General features: G+C 45.3%; 1 protein-coding gene across 2 annotated transcripts in view; it reads left to right on the top strand.

The window, feature by feature from the left end:
- The window catches only part of Tbcel (tubulin folding cofactor E like), a 60,176-nt gene that overhangs the window by 8,701 nt on the left and 33,108 nt on the right, over nucleotides 1–18,367 (top strand). The window contains exons 1-3 of one of the 2 annotated variants that reach the window (XM_015999732.3): nucleotides 6,459–7,036; nucleotides 12,963–13,112; nucleotides 15,743–15,882. In XM_015999732.3, the coding sequence (XP_015855218.2) occupies nucleotides 6,892–7,036; nucleotides 12,963–13,112; nucleotides 15,743–15,882 (435 nt within the window). In that variant the 5' untranslated portion in view covers nucleotides 6,459–6,891. Of the gene's footprint in view, nucleotides 1–6,458; nucleotides 7,037–12,962; nucleotides 13,113–15,742; nucleotides 15,883–18,367 lie in introns of those variants that run through there. The other variant, XM_006981238.4, reaches the window with a different exon arrangement.

The following is an 18,367-nucleotide window of genomic DNA, read 5'->3' as shown; positions in this document are numbered from 1 at the left end:
GTGTGTGTGTGTGTAAAATTGGTGTATTTTTGTCTGGATTATCAAGGGTGGTCATCTTTTACATAAATTCATTAGCTAGTTGAGAGTTCTCCCCTGTTACATACTTGTTCATATCTTTTATCCATTTTCCCGTTGGATTTAAATTTTTCTTTTAAAAACAACTCTTTATATTTTATGTATAATGCATAATCTTTTTCCAGTTTCAGACATGTCTTTTACATTTTTAATGTCTTTTGATGATCAGAAGCTTTTGAGTTCACTGTCCAGCTTCTTTCTGTGTTGGAGACGTTTGTTGTGGCGTCTAAGTCAAGGGCATACCGCAGTCTTTAGGAGGAGATGCTGTTCGCCTCCCTGGGGAGGCTCGCTCTTGCCTTTTATCTGGAGTCGAGATTTTCCCTGTGCTGCTCTGAGCTTGGCATTCAGTTTCTTCTCTCTCCTCTTTTTATTTTTATTTTCCAGATGTATAGTCACTGTTCTGGGATTAATTATTGACTGGTTTAAGTTTTTTCTGCTGATTTCTCTGCCCCTTCCTATCTTACGTACATGGGCCTGTTTTCTCTTCTCTTGGTCTAGTCTTCTTTCCCTAGAGTTGTTCTTAAACCAAGTTTTTATTCTTCTGCAAAGTCATCCTGAGTTAGTGGATGTGGAACAGTTGTTCCCACAGGAAATACAGGTTCGTTCCTGTGAGCTTGTGACCCTGAAGACATGGTCTGTCAAATGAGCAATGATAGTACATAACCTTCTTTATGGATCTGTTTCAAGGCACATGTTTATTTGCTTGGTTGCCAGTGAATTCACTGCACTGTGATTTGTCCGAGTCAAACTGTCCATCAGGTGTGTGTTCTCCATGAGGCACATGAGAGCCTCCTGTGTCTTTGGAGTACATACATTTCAGCACTAGTCTTGGGAGACTTCTTAAATAGCGACCTCAGCAGAAGCACAAAACCCATGAAAAACCCAGCACTGAGTAGATCCCCAAATGGGAACTTGTTTACAGTATAAGACCTGGAACTCAAGGCAAAGTCCCACCCACTGCAGGCACTCACTGGGTGACTCACATTTTCGACCCTCTGCATGTATCCACAAGTAACTGCAGGAATTCTGAGTGTTGATTTGCAGGTACGTTTTAGCAAACAGATGGCTTTGAGACATGGAAGCCTTGCAGAATGGAGCTGTGAAACACTGGAGGTGATTTTTCAGGAGATCATTAGTTTCAGCACTGTCCTTGCCATACACGTATCTCAATAATGTTCTATCTTAATAATTTAGTGTGATGACTTTAAACACTAAGTTTTCTGATTGACATATGCCATTATTGCAATAATAGGACTTCCTTTTTTGGAGGATACTTTTATTTATAATCATGGCATTGTTACTTCATCCATAAGTTAGAAGCAAATTAGGAAAGATTTTCAATTCTTACTATGTTGAAAACAAATCTAAATTATTAAACCCTTATTGCAGTGACTCATTAAGGTCATGTTTTTTGTGGGCATCATTAATAATTTAAGGCCTAAGTTTTTTGTTTTTTTTTTTCTTCCGAGACAGTGTTTCTTGTGTAGCCCTAGCTGTCCTGGAACTAGCTGTGTAGACCAGGCTGGCCTTGAACTCACAGAGATCCGCCTGCCTTTGCCTCCCGAGTGCTGGGATTAAAGTTGTGTACCACCACTGCCTGGCCAAGACCTAAGTTTTATAAAGGCAAGTACCCTTTATGAAAGAAGAGCTTTCATTCATTTAGCAGCGTGTGTTCTCATGAAACTTGACAAATGATTACAAGAAATGTATAGATGATGATTTAATCCTTCATAAATCAGATATCTAAATGCATTTATTACGACTTAACCTATTTTATCCTTCAGGCAGGTGGAAAGGTGACAGAAAGTCATCCAGTTAACAAGGAAGGCATTATAAACATCAGACATTTTTACTGTGCTGTCTCATTAACTGGCATTAATCAGCCAAGTCATGGGCCCTGAGAAGCCAGATCAAGTCTATTTAACAATAATTCTAAGTAAGCTGTCCAACCCGATACTCTTGCTTCCCTGGTCACTCAGAGCTAATAGTGGTGGGGTAGTAGACATGAGGGACACCAGCATCTCTTAGGTGCCTCTTCTGCTCAGTGCTTCCCTTGGTATCGCTCCCTTTGTCCTTCAGCAGGTCTCTGAGGTAGAATTTAGGGGCACTCTATGAATCCTTCCCATGCATAAGCACAGGAAGGCTTGGAGATCTTCAGCAGCGTGTCCACAGCCACACAGGGTGGTGGACTCTGTCATTGGTTCCAGGCAGCCCAGCTCCGGAGTCAGCACTCACGGCCACAGGCAGCGGTACCGAAGCCCTGCATGGGAAGGAGCTTGCGACTTTGTTTTCATGAGTGAACTTTGGCGTACTCTCTGCATCTGTGAACCCATGGTTACTGGAGTGCTTTGTTATCTCCAGAAGGCTGTTGAGTGGTACGTTAGCTGTCTGTCCCTGATGAGACTTGGCCGTGATGGCAGCTTGCCTTGCTGCTTCTGTAGTGCGGAGATAATGAAGTCATCTGGAGACAGCTAGGTAATGACCTTAGACTTGTGGTTCGTAGCTGCAGGAAAATGTGCATAAGCAATCCATTCGGGAGGGGGAAGTCTGCATTGCTGTTCGGGGGACCGAGTAGTTGGGAATAGTTTACCCCTTTGGTGAATGGCCAGGCAGGGCTACTGTTTTGTGCTCGGGTTCAGTGACTTTGATGTAGTTATAATAAGAATTTTGGCTGCAATGATTTTCATCCCCTTTAGCAAAGTCTATTTCTAGGGTTTGTATGTGGTGCTGTATACTGTTGACATGATATATTCCTTTTTTAATGAAGTCAGCATGGCTCAGCAGATTAGAAACAGGAAGGATGACTTAGCATGCTGGTCGGGCCCCAGAAACCTGAGCAAATCCCCTCAGTTTCCCAGGCTGCAAATACAGATAAGTGTGAGCGTGTCTCTTTCAGAGAGTGCCTGTGGAAAATTCTAGGTTTTAAAGTGATTGTTAATCTCTGTGTGGGGACATTTGGTTTGGGGACATTGCTTCAAGAGTAAATGTGTCTAATCCTGCTCTGAGTAAGTACACTGATGGAGCCGTGAGATTTCTCCAGATGGGACCAGGGTCAAATGGAAAGGTCAGGGTGAGTGTTGATTTGTTTGGGAAGGAGCTGGGTGGGAGGGCTTCAGGGGGGAGTCTCTGTGGAAGATGTGGAAGTAAAGAGCATAGTAAGTGCTAACCTTTGTGTTGTGGTTGCCGAGTATCTGGAAGGATTTTGTTTTCTGTTTCAGAGTGCCTAATAGGGACGTAGGTAGTTGGTCTGCAGCATTTTTAGTCATTTAGAAGCTATGAACATGAGGAATTATTTAGAAGTGAATACTTTTGAAATAGTTTTGCATGAAGAGGTACTTTGTTATGTTTCCTCCCCCAGGCATTTTGGGTACTGTGCTTGAATACACTAGACAGCAAATGTAGGTATCAACTGTGTTTGCTGATGTGTTCCTGTAGCTGAGATAACCTTGCCAACATTGAGTGTGTCTTAGTTCTGTGTGGCCCACAGTAGAGAACACAGAGCTCCCCTGGTAACATAAAGCCACAGGTTTGGCATCTCTGATGTCACTAATTCAAGGACAGAAATTTTTGTCAAATGGGTCTAAAGTTCATGTTGCTTGTAAGACCTGTGGAGGTGTTAGACCTGTGGTCTAGGGATGAAGAATTTGAGGAATTCGTATTTCATCTGCCGGTGTTTTCATTGTTATATATATATTCAAGAAAGTGTGATGTGGTACATATTATGTTAAGATGTTATGTGGAATGCAGTTGACAAAGAGGCTTTGGGAATAAGGCGATTGGCGGGTGTGAGGGCATGGTGATATGGTGTGCGGTGAGGATGGGGTATCAGCTAGACTTGTCTTGCGTCTGGAATGTGAAGAGTAAAGTTAGCAAGTTGCCTAACCATGTCTCTGCACGGCAGCTCTAAGCGTTTATTAGCATTTACTTTACTTTACTTCTTTACATTTTCTTTACCTTTCAACCCAAGAGGGCGTCTGGGTAGATATCTTACATGATGCCCAGAGGTAACAGAGTTGAGGGGTACATCACTTCAGTACAGATTAAAGTGGGAGTGTCATAGAGAAGACCCAACCTGTTTACTGCCTTGGACTGTGTCCTGAGGTGTCCATTTGGAAGGCATGGCTAGTATTTGTGACTTTTATTATAACACCTTGTTAAGGGGATTAAGACCCTTAACAGGGATTTTGTAGCTATGTACATATGGACACAGAAAGTTTTTCATGAAACTTCAAGGCAGCTTCTAAAGTTATATGTCTAAAAGCCACTTAATCTTTGAGTAGAAAATACACATCTCTCTAGCCTGGAAAACGTGGTCTGGAAGGACAAACCGTAAGGTGCATTTTCAGGCTCAGGTTGCTGAATCTGTCACTGACTTCTGTCTTCTGGTGTGGCTGTGGCTATGTCTGCCTCAGAGAAGGAAGGCGTTTGGCTGCACGTATTGGCAAGTCTAGCCCAGCTAACGAAAGGAACGCCCCAGGGCGGGAGTTACAGGTCCTGTGGTTCTGACCTTACTGTTTGCTTACTTTCAAACAGAAGTTTTATAACATTCAGATCAGATAATGTAGTTTTTAAAATCAGTAAGGTGAATAGCAGACTCTCATCTTTAGATTCTTAAAGTTTTTACCGGGCGGAAGCACATGACATATCCATACATTGTCCTAAAGTGATTGTGTTTCAGGGGTGACGCAGTTGTGCTGTCGGCCAGAAACACTTGTTCAGAAAATGAAGTAAGTGAAGACCTGCAGCTTCCTAGAATACAGTGTTGAGGAATCTAGCGAGGTTTGGTGTCGAAAACAGAAAGCTTTTTCATCATGAGGTTAAGGGAGGAATCCACACTTAGTGAAAGTCAAATAGACTAAGAAAGTAAAGGGGGAAAACGAGGGAAGCTATATCCTGGGGGGGGGGGGGAGTGGAAAGTGACCCAGGCGTGTGCCTTCTTTGGGCCTTGTTATGTCACTTATGGCTGCCCTGCTGACCTTCCCAGACACTCCTACTTAGCCAGTGCATTTCTCTTTTTGACCTTAAAAGTAAACAGTTATTGACCTCTGGGTTTTCTTCAGCTGTTCATCTCTTCCACATCCATCCAAGCCCCTCAAAGATCAGGCACATATTCTCGTCTCCACTGACTCTTTTATTTCCTGAATTCCCCGGGGCCTGGTTTCAACTCCCCTGTCTATGCTGAAATTGTTGGCACTTTCCCTGACGTGAACAAATTGCTCTGCCCTGTAAGGCTCGTAAGACCCCATCTCTCTGACTTCTCTTTCTCCTGCTGAAGATCAGGAACTTCACCTTTGCACTGGGTCCACAGTGCTCCATGAAAAGTTATCTTTCTTATGACTCCACAGGGTAACCTCTGGCTTGAGCAAGGAGAGCATAGTCTGAACATCTTCCTGGGCAGTCATCTGTGCCTTCCACCCCCACTCTCCCTGGAGTCTAACAGTATTGGTGATGTTTCAGGTCTCCCTGCCTGTTCGTGTTCCTTTCTCTCTTGTACTTGGAATATTTTTCTCCAACTGGCCCTCCCACTAGATGGCCCAGGATTCATCTACTTCATCATACTTTCAAAAGTTAAGCACTTCATGTGTGTGTGTGTGTGTGTGTGTGTGCGTGTGTGTGTGTGTGTGTGTGTGTGTGTGTGTGTGTGTGTGTGCCTCTGTGTATGTATGTGTGTGCGCATGTGGACATGCATTGCATGTGTGCAGGAGCCTATGGAGCTCAGGAGAGACATTGCCCCACCTGGAACTGAGTTAGAGACAGTTGTGAGACACTCCATGGATGCTGGGAACTGAACCCAGGTCCCCTGCAAGAACAGGAAGTTCTTACTTCCTAAACAATTTCTCCAACCCCCACTACTCTTTCTGTGTGACTTGTTTATACAGGTGCTATCTCATGTATTTCCTGTATTTCCTTCTAGGGGCAAATACCCCAAGTCAGGGTTTGAATTTTGTTTCTTCTTCCTTTCTTTAGTGCTCAGTACAGATTCAGGTGCATGTATGTTCACTGATCCCACTAAGTGAAATACACTCCATGGAAGTGCCTATTTAATACATCAATGAGCAGGCAAGTCAGCCTGATTGGGATGATTCGGTCAAGTTAAAAATTAATCACAGAGAGAGAGAAAGGCATTTGTTTATCCCCTGCCCCAACAGTTTCTGAGAGATTCCCATTGTCAGTTTGTCGCCTGAAGGAAGCAGACATCTAAAATGGAAAGAAACATCATCTGACTGAGAGAACCTTAAGGGGAATGGTGCAGACACACAGAACGTTCACCTGCTTTATTCTGAAGTGGGTATTGGCAGGTGCTTCCAGAGTGTAGATCCGCCTTCCTTGGATAAATAGAGTCCGATGCGCTGCCATTGTGTCCTTCTGATAAGTAGAGAAGACTGACTTGTTAGTGTACAGAAGTGGGTCCAAACCAAACGGTGTTTCCTAGGTTAGGCCAGATGTCACTTTTATTACTTCTTTCTCGTTCTTCTTCCTTTGTTTGTTTGTTTGTTTTTGTTTTTTTGAGACAAGGTTTTTCTGTGTAGCTTTGTGCCTGTCCTGGATCTCACTCTGTAGCCAAGGCTGGCCTCAAACTCATCCGCCTGCCTCTCGAGTGCTGGGATTAAAGGCGTGCATCCCCACCATCCGGCTTCGTTTTTATTTCTTTTCCTAAAGTGTAACTCCGGCCCTTGAGACTAGCCAGAGAGTGCTCCCCTGTGAAAGCCCTTGGCTGGTCTCTAGTCAGTGGTGACCTGGTGGCCCGAGTTCCAAGGCTCCCAAGTCCATCTGCTTCCTTTAATGGTTGTGTAATTGCACTTGGCTGGTAGAGGCATGCCGGGATGTCCCTGTAGCCCTGCTGCATGGTCCATAGTCCAGGGTGGAGCTTTGCAGCGAGGAGCTGTGGGACCTGGTGGCTCCTGTCACCATCTACACCCCTCCCCTAGTCCCGGTGCTGAAGTTGACTTCCTAGGCTCAGGTATGTGCTCTCCTCCTTCTTCCCTGCATTTATACAACGCTGCTTGCTTCCGCTTGATCATCCATTCTAGTTCTTGTTTCTTCCTCTTCATTCCTTTAAAGGTATTAGACTACTATACATTCCACATGTCACAAAAGCCAACTCGGACTTCTTTTTTCATAGAAACTGTCAATCCCAAGGAGATTAAATAGATAAATAATAAACAGTTGACAGGCCATTAGGTCATACTGTATATGTTACATGAAAACACCTGCCCTGGAAGATGGCGCCTGCCTGGGTCTGCTGAGTCAGCTGCCTCATAGTCGGCAGTGGCCGGGCTCCTCTCTGCCCTCCTCCCTCAGCTGAGCCTTCCTTCTCTCAGCCTCGGTTGCTGTACTACTTCTAGCTCATTGCTCTGTTTCCTTCCAGAGGTAGTCTGTGTGTATACAAGCCGATAATTCTATCTTCCTCAGGTTTAGATTTTACATTTTGGCACTCTGAAGTTGTCTTTCTATCTCAGGGAAGTTGTGAGCAGGGCTGCAGTGTTTATGTTTATGAAGCACGCTGTTCCGCCCTGTTTCTGTGGACAGCGTTGACACTGCTTCCCATCAGAGGGTAGATCTGGACTGACCTTCGCATCCGAGGTCAGCTTTAACCCGTTTTCTGCTCTCGGCTATGTTGAATTTCACACTTATTTAATCTCACCCTTTTTGGGTGGGAACACCACGTCCAGGTTGTGTGATAGTGTCCGTGTGCGACAGGATGTTCTGCTCTGATAGGCAGCCCCCTGGCAGACGTGCTCTGTGCTCCATGTCCCTCCCCTGCTTGTTGTCACTGGCTCCAGGTGCTGTACAGGATATTGGATCGGGATCTTGCGGCACAAAGGATTTGAGATTTTCACATATTCCACCACCTGTAATGGAACCCAGCAGCATCACCCAAGATTCCTGGCCCGCCAGTTTCAAGCACCGATTCAGAACAGTGTAAAATGCATTTGAACTCTGCCAACTGCAGAGGTAGATGGGTGTAACTTGACTCCTGTTATTTCCAGAAAGCCATAGATTACCCGCAACCCTCAAACCTTTTAAAAGGCTACAGTTAAAGATCTGTCCATTCTACATTTCCTCATTTTTCAGTCTTCTTGGTTTTCAGCCTTCCTTTCCCACCTACCATTCCTCCCAGAGTATAGCAGATCTGAGGAGATTTTGTGTTACCAATCCATTTGGGCCTCTTAAAGTTCCAGTTGGACAGCCATGTGTCCATGTGGGCAGCCTGCGTTGCTGGGAGGCTCTCCAGTGAACTGGGCTGGGAAAGGACCAGTAAAGGGGCCCAGGGGCCCTCTGTAATCTCAGAGAGAACACTACATATTTTTACATCCTGAATGTTCGGGGACTGGACCTGGGGCTTTGTCTATGCCAAGCAAGGACACTATCCCCAAACTGTACTACTGGCCTTTTTTATTACTCATTTTTATTTTGAGGCAGAGCCTCACTGTGTGGTGCAGGGTGGCCTAGAAATCACTTGTAGTCCAGGCTGCTGTGGACCTCGGATTCTCCCGCCTCCGCCTCCCAAACATTGAGGATTATAGACAGGTACCACCAGGTCTGGCTCTGGAAGAGCTCTGCTCAGGCTTGAAGACTCAAGGGGAAACTCCGAAGTTCCCACGCTTGCTTATCTCCTGGCCCATACCTTCGCTTGAATAAGTGTTCGCTTTTGTGTTGCTTGTGCGGGCTACATTTCAGTTGTGTCCAGTTAGCTGCCCTTGAACTACGTAGGTGTACGTGCCTCATTAGCCTCCAGATCAGAGATGCTGCCTGAACATAGAGACCTTGATCGCCACAGCGACAGTTTGCCTTCCCCACATACTTTGGCCTTTGGAACCGCCAATTTATGGAGGATGACAGTGTAATTTCTCCGATGTTTTTGGTAACCATTTCTAAAAATTCCACTGGTGTCCTGCTCAAGACAGGCGTTGCTAAGAGCTGTGGTGGCGTTTACTAGTGGCAGAGAGAGCATCTGGTCTGTGTTGTCTGCTGTTGACGGTGGTGACTGCACATGAACAAAGAACCTTTCAATCCTCGGGTTCCCGAAGCCCACGGTAGCTCTTCAGACACTTACCACTGTGTAGATCAGTGAAATAAATGGTCATGTAGTAATAGCACTAAAACAGGTGCCGACAGGAAGCTTACAGATATGGGAATTAAACAGAGAACAGCCCTGTGTTTAAGGTGTTTCCAAGGTGACCTGTGATACACTCGTGAAATAGACTCCACAATCTTCCTCTGGCAAATTATACAGAGAAAACGCGTTCCATGGGTAGACGTGTTCAGTGAACGTCTGTGTTCTAGGCATCTGCACTGATTCCACAAGACATGCGCCTTAGTGGCTGCTTCTGTGTCCTGTTTCTCTTGAATTCTTGCTGCAAACCTGAGGGGGATGTTGAGATCATCCATGGGTGAGGAGGAGAGAGAGGTTAGGAACTAGTTTATGTGTCCCTAGTCTGTGAGAAGCATAAACTTCCTGTGTCCTGGTTTTCCACCTCACCGCGATGCCCATGGAGGATGAACAGCAGTGTTTGGAGTTTGGAGCTCTGCTACAGCCCTGTAATGCACACGGTGCATTTGGAGCTCTGCTGCAGCCCTGTAATGCACACGGTGCATTTGGAGCTCTGCTGCAGCCCTGTAATGCACACAGCGCATTTGGAGCTCTGCTACAGCCCTGTAATGCACACAGCGCATTTGGAGCTCTGCTACAGCCCTGTAATGCACACGGCACATTTGGAGCTCTGCTGCAGCCCTGTAATGCACACGGCTCATTTGGAGCTCTCCAGGGACCTTAGGGTCCAAGTACTCCACAGATCATGGCTTTTTCAAACTTTGTCCACTTACAACTTCTTCCATCCCAGAAATTTTTACATAGATAAAATATATAAATCAAACATTTCTTTTTTTTCTTTTTCTTTTTCTTTTTTTTTTTTTTTTTTTTTGGTTTTTCGAGACAGGGTTTCCCTGTGTAGCTTTGTGCCTTTCCTGGAACTCACTTGGTAGCCCAGACTGGCCTCGAACTCACAGAGATCCGCCTGCCTCTGCCTCCCGAGTGCTGGGATTAAAGGCGTGCGCCACCACCGCCCGGCAACATTTCTTGATAATAATAAAAATTTATCTTAAAGCAGTTCTTTGGTATACATATAATTTTACCATTTATTAAGGACAGAACGATCAAATTTGCATAGGAATTGGATGGATGTGCTTACTTTTACAGAAAAATGAAATACTGGCTGGCACATTTGCTACTGCAGGAGGTAGATACCTTGTGTGTTGGGTCACAAGGCTATTAAGTGATGAAAACTGAGTGGGCTCAATCTACCCTCTTCCCAGAGTCTCTGCTTCTTCTACTCTGCACCCTGGAGATGAATGATTTCAACAGTCAGCAACATTTATCAAGGCCTTGCCATACACAGCATGCTGCACTTGGTGCTGTGAATCACACTGGAAGATAGAAAATTCTCCAGTTCTGCTCTCTGTATAATTGAATGGTAGAGCTAGTATAATAGCCCGGGAAAAAGACCCAGGATTTGGCTTATTTAACTATATAAGCATAAGCACAAGTAAAGCCGTGTTGCTACAGTCAAGTAAATGTCAGCCCTCCCTGTGAGCAGTTGGAAGCATTCTCCCGAGAAGCTCTTTAATGCTTGCCCCCGCTGGTGTCTTCCAGTCCTTCGCCTCCCTAGCTAATGTGTAGCTGCATTCACAGCTCTAATTGTTTTTAAGGATTTATTAATTTTTATTTTTTTGTGTGCATGAGTGTTGGCTTACATATGTGTGTGTACCACATGTTCCTGGGGCCTGAGGAGGCCAGAAGAGGGTGCTGGATCCCCTAGAACTGGGGTTATAGACAGTTAGTTTTGAGCTGTCTTGTTGGTGCTCAGAACCAAACCAGGGTCCTCTAGGAGAGCATCAAATGCTGCTCAGCATGGAGCCATCTCTCCGGCCACTCTTAGTTTAAGGGAGGAAATCTTGACAGTTGCCCCGGCTCCTGCCTTGTCCTGAGGGGCTTTCGTCCACCTTCCTTCACTGCTCATCAAGGTCCCAGCCTGTTGGCTGTGCTCTCTGTTCTCCGGTTGTTCCTGCTCCGTTTCTCTGTCACTCATGGCCTCTTCTGCCCCCAGAATGCCTTTGTCTTGTTGTTCCTCGTAGCATGTCCTGTATTCAGGTGACGTCCGAGTCTCCATCTTCAGCCAATATTGCTCACCCAACTTTATGCTGCTTCCTGCCGTGTCGCCAAGTGCCCACACTGTCCATGGAGGAAGTGCAGTTAACCACCCCCTGACTAGTTAAAGACACTCGTTACAGCGGTCAGCACCAGAAACCTGACAGCCCACCTCTCCCCTTGTGAGCCCCTGGAATTCCCCAAAACCTTGCTTGCTCACCCCATCTTGAGCGAGCCATGCTCACTGGTTGTCCCCTGGTGTAGTAGCCCAGGTCTCATCTCATTCCTCTGTCTGTGTGGTGTCGTCCTAACTCCTTCCCCTGTGGTCCCAGTCCCATCATATTGGTCAAATGCTCAAATACCAAGATGAGTTTAAAAACAAACATACAAACAAGCAAGCCGTGTTCTTCCTCCAAGGCCAGCTCTCTGCACTCTGCTCAGCTACTGATGGAGTATACAGCAGTTCCTACCTGCAGCTGCTTTGGCAACCCCAGGTTTCTTGAAGTTATTCATAGGCCCCTGTGCACTCTCATCACCGTGCCATTTCTAAGCCTTTTTCTTGATTACCTTAATTTTAAAAAGTAGTGTGCAGACTAATCGTGGTTGCCTGTATTTTGGCTGATGTGAAACCCGGAGCACAGGCCAGTCCCTTAGGGTAGTGGCTTACCAGGCTGTCAGAGGTCAGCGTGTTTGCTGTTCTCTCCTTTAATGTGTGCGTGAGTGCAGAGAAAGTGCTAGACTTACTGTGTGTCTGGGCCCTTAGATGAGATTAAATAGAGAAGAAGTCACCTAAATTCAGCACCAGAAGAAATAGCACTGTCTATTAGGTAGGCTTAGGTCCAATTATAAGCGACCAGGAGATGGAGAAGGACAGTGACTTATATTAGACTATTATCTGTCACTGGAATTATAAGCGACCAGGAGATGGAGAAGGACAGTGACTTATATTAGACTATTATCTGTCACTGGAATTCCTAAGGTACCTGCCACTCTGAGAGCTTAGGTCCATAGCGATCTTGGGGACCCGGGTCCCTTTTGCTCTTGTTCACTCCCATCAGGTTTATTTCCCAGATCATGTTCCAGCAAGGCATCTGTTTTACGGCAAAGAATAGAGGAAACAGGAAGCGGAAGATCAGGTGGAAAGCACTGACTGTCTTCAAGATTTCTGGAAATTACCGCAGAGATTTCTATCCCATCAGCCACAGCTTAGTCATACATTTCTAAAAACAAGTATGCACCCCCCCCCCCCCGCTCGCGCATGCATACACACACACACACACACACACACACACACACACACACACACACACACACACACACCACATGTACAGACACACAAGGGTTCTGTTACTGTGGGGAAAGAATAAATTTCAAGGGACAGTACTAAAGGATTCGTATGAACTATTCATATTTAGCCTGATGTTTAATCTGCACCTTCTGTTCAGTCTTTTTCTAATTACTACATGAACCTTCTATACCAACCAAAGGCATCCTTGTTATCCATGGTTGGAAGAACCCCCTCCTCTGAGTGCTGGACTACCTTTTAGTGATAGTGTGCACACCATGCTGAGATCAGTGCGGTCCTCTGCACATTTCCTAGTCTCACCACGGTAGAAGTTGGCCTGGGGTGGTAGTATGCTGTACACATCTGCAGTGCCCAGCCTCCTGCCTCATAAACAAAAAAGTCATTCTCACGTGAATAAGTAGATAATTTTGATGACCTCTTGGTTTATTGTAGACTTTTCAGAAAAGAAGATGGACCAGCCTAGTGGAAGAAGTTTTATGCAAGTATTGTGTGAAAAATACAGTCCTGAAAACTTCCCTTACCGCCGTGGCCCTGGGATGGGAGTCCATGTCCCAGCCACTCCTCAGGGCTCTCCCATGAAAGGTAAGGGAAGTAGAACAAAGAACATGTATTTGTCTGTGATTGTTTGGGCTACATTACAACATTGCCTTATTTGTGAATGAGCGCCTTTATTTTGAATTATGAGTCAAATGGTCATCACTGCATGTTACGGTTCCAGTGCTTTCTTTCTTTCTTTCTTTTTTTTTTTTCTCTTTTCTTTTTTCTTGGAGCTAAGGACCAAACCTAGGGCCTTGCGCTTGCTAGGCAAGCGCTCTACCAGTGAGCTAAATCCCCAACCCCTCCAGTGCTTTCTTAAAGAGCCTCATAGAACTGCTTTCTTCTAGACTGGCCAGAGATATTTTAGTTGTCTTTACAGGGTAAAGACTGATACTTGGGGAATAATCCTTCAAGTGCATACCCTTTCAAGGAACTTGAAGGGTACAAAATAGTACAGGGTGGGCCATTGCCCTTGAGGATCTTTACAGGTTTTTGGATTAGATTACACGACATTCACATTTATGAAGCTATAACACAATGTAGCTTATGTTGAGCCAAATGAAAACCACGGTGATTGAGAATGAAATTTAGAAGATAATACTATCAAGGAGGGATCAAAGGCTAACTAGCCCTTAGAGAATGTAGAGTATGGTTAGAGAGGAGACGAAGACATTCTAGAAGAGGGAAGTGTGCAAGGTGGTTTTTGCTAGCCTTTTGATCTTAGCTGTACTTAACAGATTTTAGAAGAAGCTCTTGGTAATTAGGGGAGTTCATAGGGAATCAGTGCTCTTTTCCAGTACTCAGTCTACTGACAGTCCTTTCTCAATATAACTGTCTCCTGCTTGAGAGAAGTAGACTTCTGAGTTGGCACTTTGTTGCCCAGGCTGTGTTCTACATCTGAGAAATTTGATACTAAGTAGCACTTAGTAGAAAAACTATATAATTCGGGGCCTCAAATTATAAATCATGACCTTCAGGAGTCCCTGTGTTTTTCTAAGTGGGAGAAAAAGTGGTTGAGGTGTCATCTGTCCCTTTCAGGAAGGTAGGAGCCCGGCTTTGCTGACACACACACGTTAGGACAGGCAGTGGCCAGACATGGTATTTGACTGAGCGTGTGTCTGCATATTTCAAGTTCTGAAACTTTTTCTCCTATTGGGAATTCATTTAAAAAGTAGGCTATATTTTCATATGGGAAAAATTTGTTAGCACATGAATATAAAATGGGAATAATCAATAGGCAGGAACGATTGTCTTCCTGTAAGTAAGGAAGATGTTTTGAACGCATGAGCTTGAAGAGGTGGCTTAGCAGATAGCTCGTTAGTGGTTTGAGATCTTTTTTTTTTTAACTTCTGTTGATTCTTTGTGGATTTCACATCATTCATTCCTATTTCCCTGTCCCCTCACATCTACCTTCTGCCCTTGTAAACTTCCTCCAAATCAAAACCGAATTAAAAACACAAAAACAAAAAAACAAACCAAACAAAACCAAAACAGAGTCTTGTTATGGAAGCTGTGGTGTGGCCCATTGAGACACACGGTTTTCCCTTTAGTCTGTTCATCTTTACTTACAGATGTTCATTGGCACAAGTCATTGGTCTGGCTTGAGCCTCTGGCTCCTGCTACACCACCAATAATGTACTCTCCCTGGGGCTCCTCTGGGCTGTCCTGCTGTTGTCCTGTGTCATGGAGGTCCTGCTGTTTTGGGTCTGTAGGTTCGTCCCCTTCACATGCTCCAGCAGTTCATGGGTTCAGTGGATGCTGAGGTGGGGGTAACGCTCCACTGAATCTGTGAACTGTTGAAGATAATTTTTGAAAGGTGCATTCAAGAGAAAAGAGAGTGCAGATGCTTTAGACCTGCAGATTGAGGTCAGTCGCTGGTGATCTAAGACACAGGGTACCTGGGTCTGATGTGTGGGTGTTTCTGGTAGCTGGCAGATGCCCAGCTGGGAGCGGAGCTGAGAAGACTTTTCCTGGTGGGAGTTCAGCACTTATGAGTTCCTCCTGGTCCATATTTAACTTTCTCTCTTTCGAATTCCAGGCCCCAAGATCTCATAATATTTTCTAGGCCCTCTTGGAATGTGGGAATACAACTAGTTTGGTTACCTGATGATTCCTGGATGCAGAGTTCCAAAGCCAAACATTAGATGGAGTTGGGGGATTCTACAGAGGACAGGGAGAAAGGATCGGAGGAACTAGAGTGGTCAGGGACACCAGGAGAACATGGCCCACAGAATCAACGGACTGGGACCCATGGGGGCTCTGAGAGATCAAGAAGCTTGTAGGGGTCTAACTTAGATCCTCTGCATCTATGTTAGGGCTGAGTAGCTTGGTGTTCTTGGGGGATTCCTAACAGTAGGAGCAGGGGTGGTTTCTGACTCTTGCCTACTTGTGGGACCCCTTTCCTTCTACTGGGTTGCCTCCTCCAGTCTTGATGTGAAGGTGTGTGTTTGGTCTTAGTTTAGCATGTTATTCTGTGCTTGATTGATGTTCCTGGGAGGTCTGCTCTTTTCTGAGGGGAGGTGGAGGGGTTAGATCTGGGGGAGAGGGATGGGGGAGAGACTAGGGGAAGGAGAGGGAGGAGAAACTGGTCAGGGTGTAATATATGAGAGAATACAAAAAAAAAAAAAAAGAATTAGGCTGACTGGAGCAAGTGTTTTGTGTCTCCTGTGATTCAGATCGCCTCAACCTCCCAAGTGTGCTCGTGTTGAATAGCTGTGGGATTACCTGTGCAGGAGACGAAAGAGAAATTGCTGCCTTCTGCGCTCACGTGTCCGAACTCGATCTTTCTGACAACAAACTGGAAGACTGGCACGAGGTAAGGCTTGAGCACCACGGCATCTGGGGAAAGGTGTTGATAGCCGTCATGTTCTCGCCTACGTCCTTTAAATCCTGCTGACTCCGGTTCTCACCTGAGACTCCCTTGCCCTCTGTATGTGTCAAGGTAAACAGCAAGTCACCAAATACCTGGGGAGAGTTTTCAGTTAGTGCTCATTGCTGTGACCCTGTTTTTATTAGCCTGGGCAGCATGAAGACACTGTATTCCAGGCATTGGAAGGTAAATGAGTGTGCGGAGGCTTCAACTGCTAACAGTGCTTTCTCTAGTGCTCAGTCCCACATCCTCTGCTCATGTACCCCGCTTCCACGTCTCTGTTTATCTCTACAGATTGACTTAGAATTGCCTCCACTGGAGCCAAGATTATAGTCATTTTCTTGTTACTACAATCTGTGACAAATCCTTCAGAACTTTCCTTATATTAACCAAGTGCCAATAGGTTGATAAATCTGATGCCCTTTGACCTCAGAGTAACTGTAACTACACACTAACAATGTCATAACATTCCTTCTTGTTATTAGAGATATCATTACCTAGCTGATTAAAACATTTTCTGATGGAAACTCCCACAAAGAATAAGGGAACACCAGTTCTCCCTACGTGGTTCATTCAGACTGTGCTCACACTGTTTGCTCTGACTCTTTGTAGAAGCGTGTTTAATGGGTTTTTCCATGCCTGTTGTAGCCCTGCTTTCTCCATCGTTGCACAGTGCACCACAGACTGCTGAAGGAAAGGAATCATGCTGGACTCTGCTGCATGACAACCTTCCCTTGCTTTTCCGTGCTTAGCAACCAAGGTTTGAGTCCCGAGGAGTGGCCCTCGTCACACAGCTCTCTGCTGTTTCTAGAACTCATGTCTATCTTTAGCCCTGCCCTGTCATTTGCAGCACACTGTGAGCACATGGCGTGGGAGCGTCCTCGCTTTCTTCATGCCAAACCCACTGCTCTCCTTGTCTGTCCTCTGCTGGCCACTGCCCGGGTTGTCATCCCCGGGTCTGATTACCCAGAGCATCTGTGCCTGCTGCTGCAGAAGGGTTTATTCCAGCGTGGTGTGGTCACTTGCTGACTCCATATTTTTCCTAGAGACTGTGAGCTTGTTTTCAGTGGTGATTTCTGTCTTTTTAAAATCACCACCCGGTGTGCTAGAGCGTCAGATGTCTGTTGCCTATGTTAAGGAATGACTGGCTGCGTTTGTGAATTGGTGAAGACCACTTGCTATGGCTCTTACTATGACTTCCCAGAATTCACCTGTCCTTCAGCACTTCTCACTCCTCAGTCTATAGGCGCTGGTAATTAGCCATTGAAATACTCTGTAGCTATCAAGTGTTTCACAAATCCTAAAACAGCTTTCTTGTTTAAGAAAACTCCGTGAACACTGTTCAGCCTTTTTTATGTTTCTGTTCCACTGATTTAATTTGGTGTCTGTGTCTCAGTGATAGCTCCTGTTGTGATAGAATTTTTATCAAAATTCTTGAATGTTCATGTCACCTGACTGTAAGTGAAGTATAGATTCCTCAGGCTGCTCGAGAAGTAGTTTCTATCCATACATTTATCCATTCACCCGTATAAAACTACTTATCTCACGTTCACAAATCATAACTTGTACTTTCTTGGTCCTCTGAGATACCCGGTCACCAGATGCGCTCTGCCCACACTGCCCAGGTGCAGAAAGAGCCACCTTGCTAACCCTCCCGAACTGTGACTCTCCTCAGTCCTGCTGCGGAAGCTCTGACACCCCAGAGTTGGGTAGGTTTGTGGTCTACTGCCCTGGGGGTTTGAAGGTGAGGGTTCAGACAGATTCTCCTCTGACTCCATCCTCTGCTGAATGCTCTAAATTTGTTGTTTGGGGGAGGGGGGGTATGAAATGTTACACAGGCTGCGTTTTGACCTAAAGTTTAACTCTGTACCCGAGCTTTTGCTCACTAGTGAGAGCAGTTTAATAAATGTGTAATTGCACTTCAGGAGGGAGCTGTCTGTAGGTTGGGCCAGCATGTGGAGTTTACACTAGCAACCAGGCCTTTTCTCTGCTTTAGCAAAGGTCTGTGTCATCTCCCAGACTACACTGCGTACAGCCAGGGCCTCATACTTACTAAAGTGCATCTGCACTTGGTGTGAGCGTCCTCCTGTGTACTTGGTAGCCTGTTGATGCTGTTGCTTTGAAGTTTCCCTTCCGGTTTATTCTGGTTTTTACCATTCCTTGTAATCCTCCTGTTCCCAACTGTAGCTGATCCTACTCTTTTAGAGTACACATCAGAGCATAAAGGGACTGGAGGAAACCGACAACAAAAGAATAGTGGGTTTTTTTTGTTTTTTGTTTTTTTTTTTTTGTTTTGTTTTTTTTTTGTTTTTTTTTGTTTGCTTTGATTAAACTCTTTGCCAGGCAACAAATGCTTCATAGGTTACTGGTTTTAAGACATCACATTCCAGTCCCCTTACAACCCACGTGTCTGATTATGAAGAAGATCATT

Source organism: Peromyscus maniculatus, chromosome 7, assembly GCF_049852395.1.
Source record: "Peromyscus maniculatus bairdii isolate BWxNUB_F1_BW_parent chromosome 7, HU_Pman_BW_mat_3.1, whole genome shotgun sequence".
NCBI classification, from domain to species: Eukaryota; Metazoa; Chordata; class Mammalia; order Rodentia; family Cricetidae; genus Peromyscus; species Peromyscus maniculatus.
This window is presented reverse-complemented; position numbering and strand designations above follow the sequence as displayed.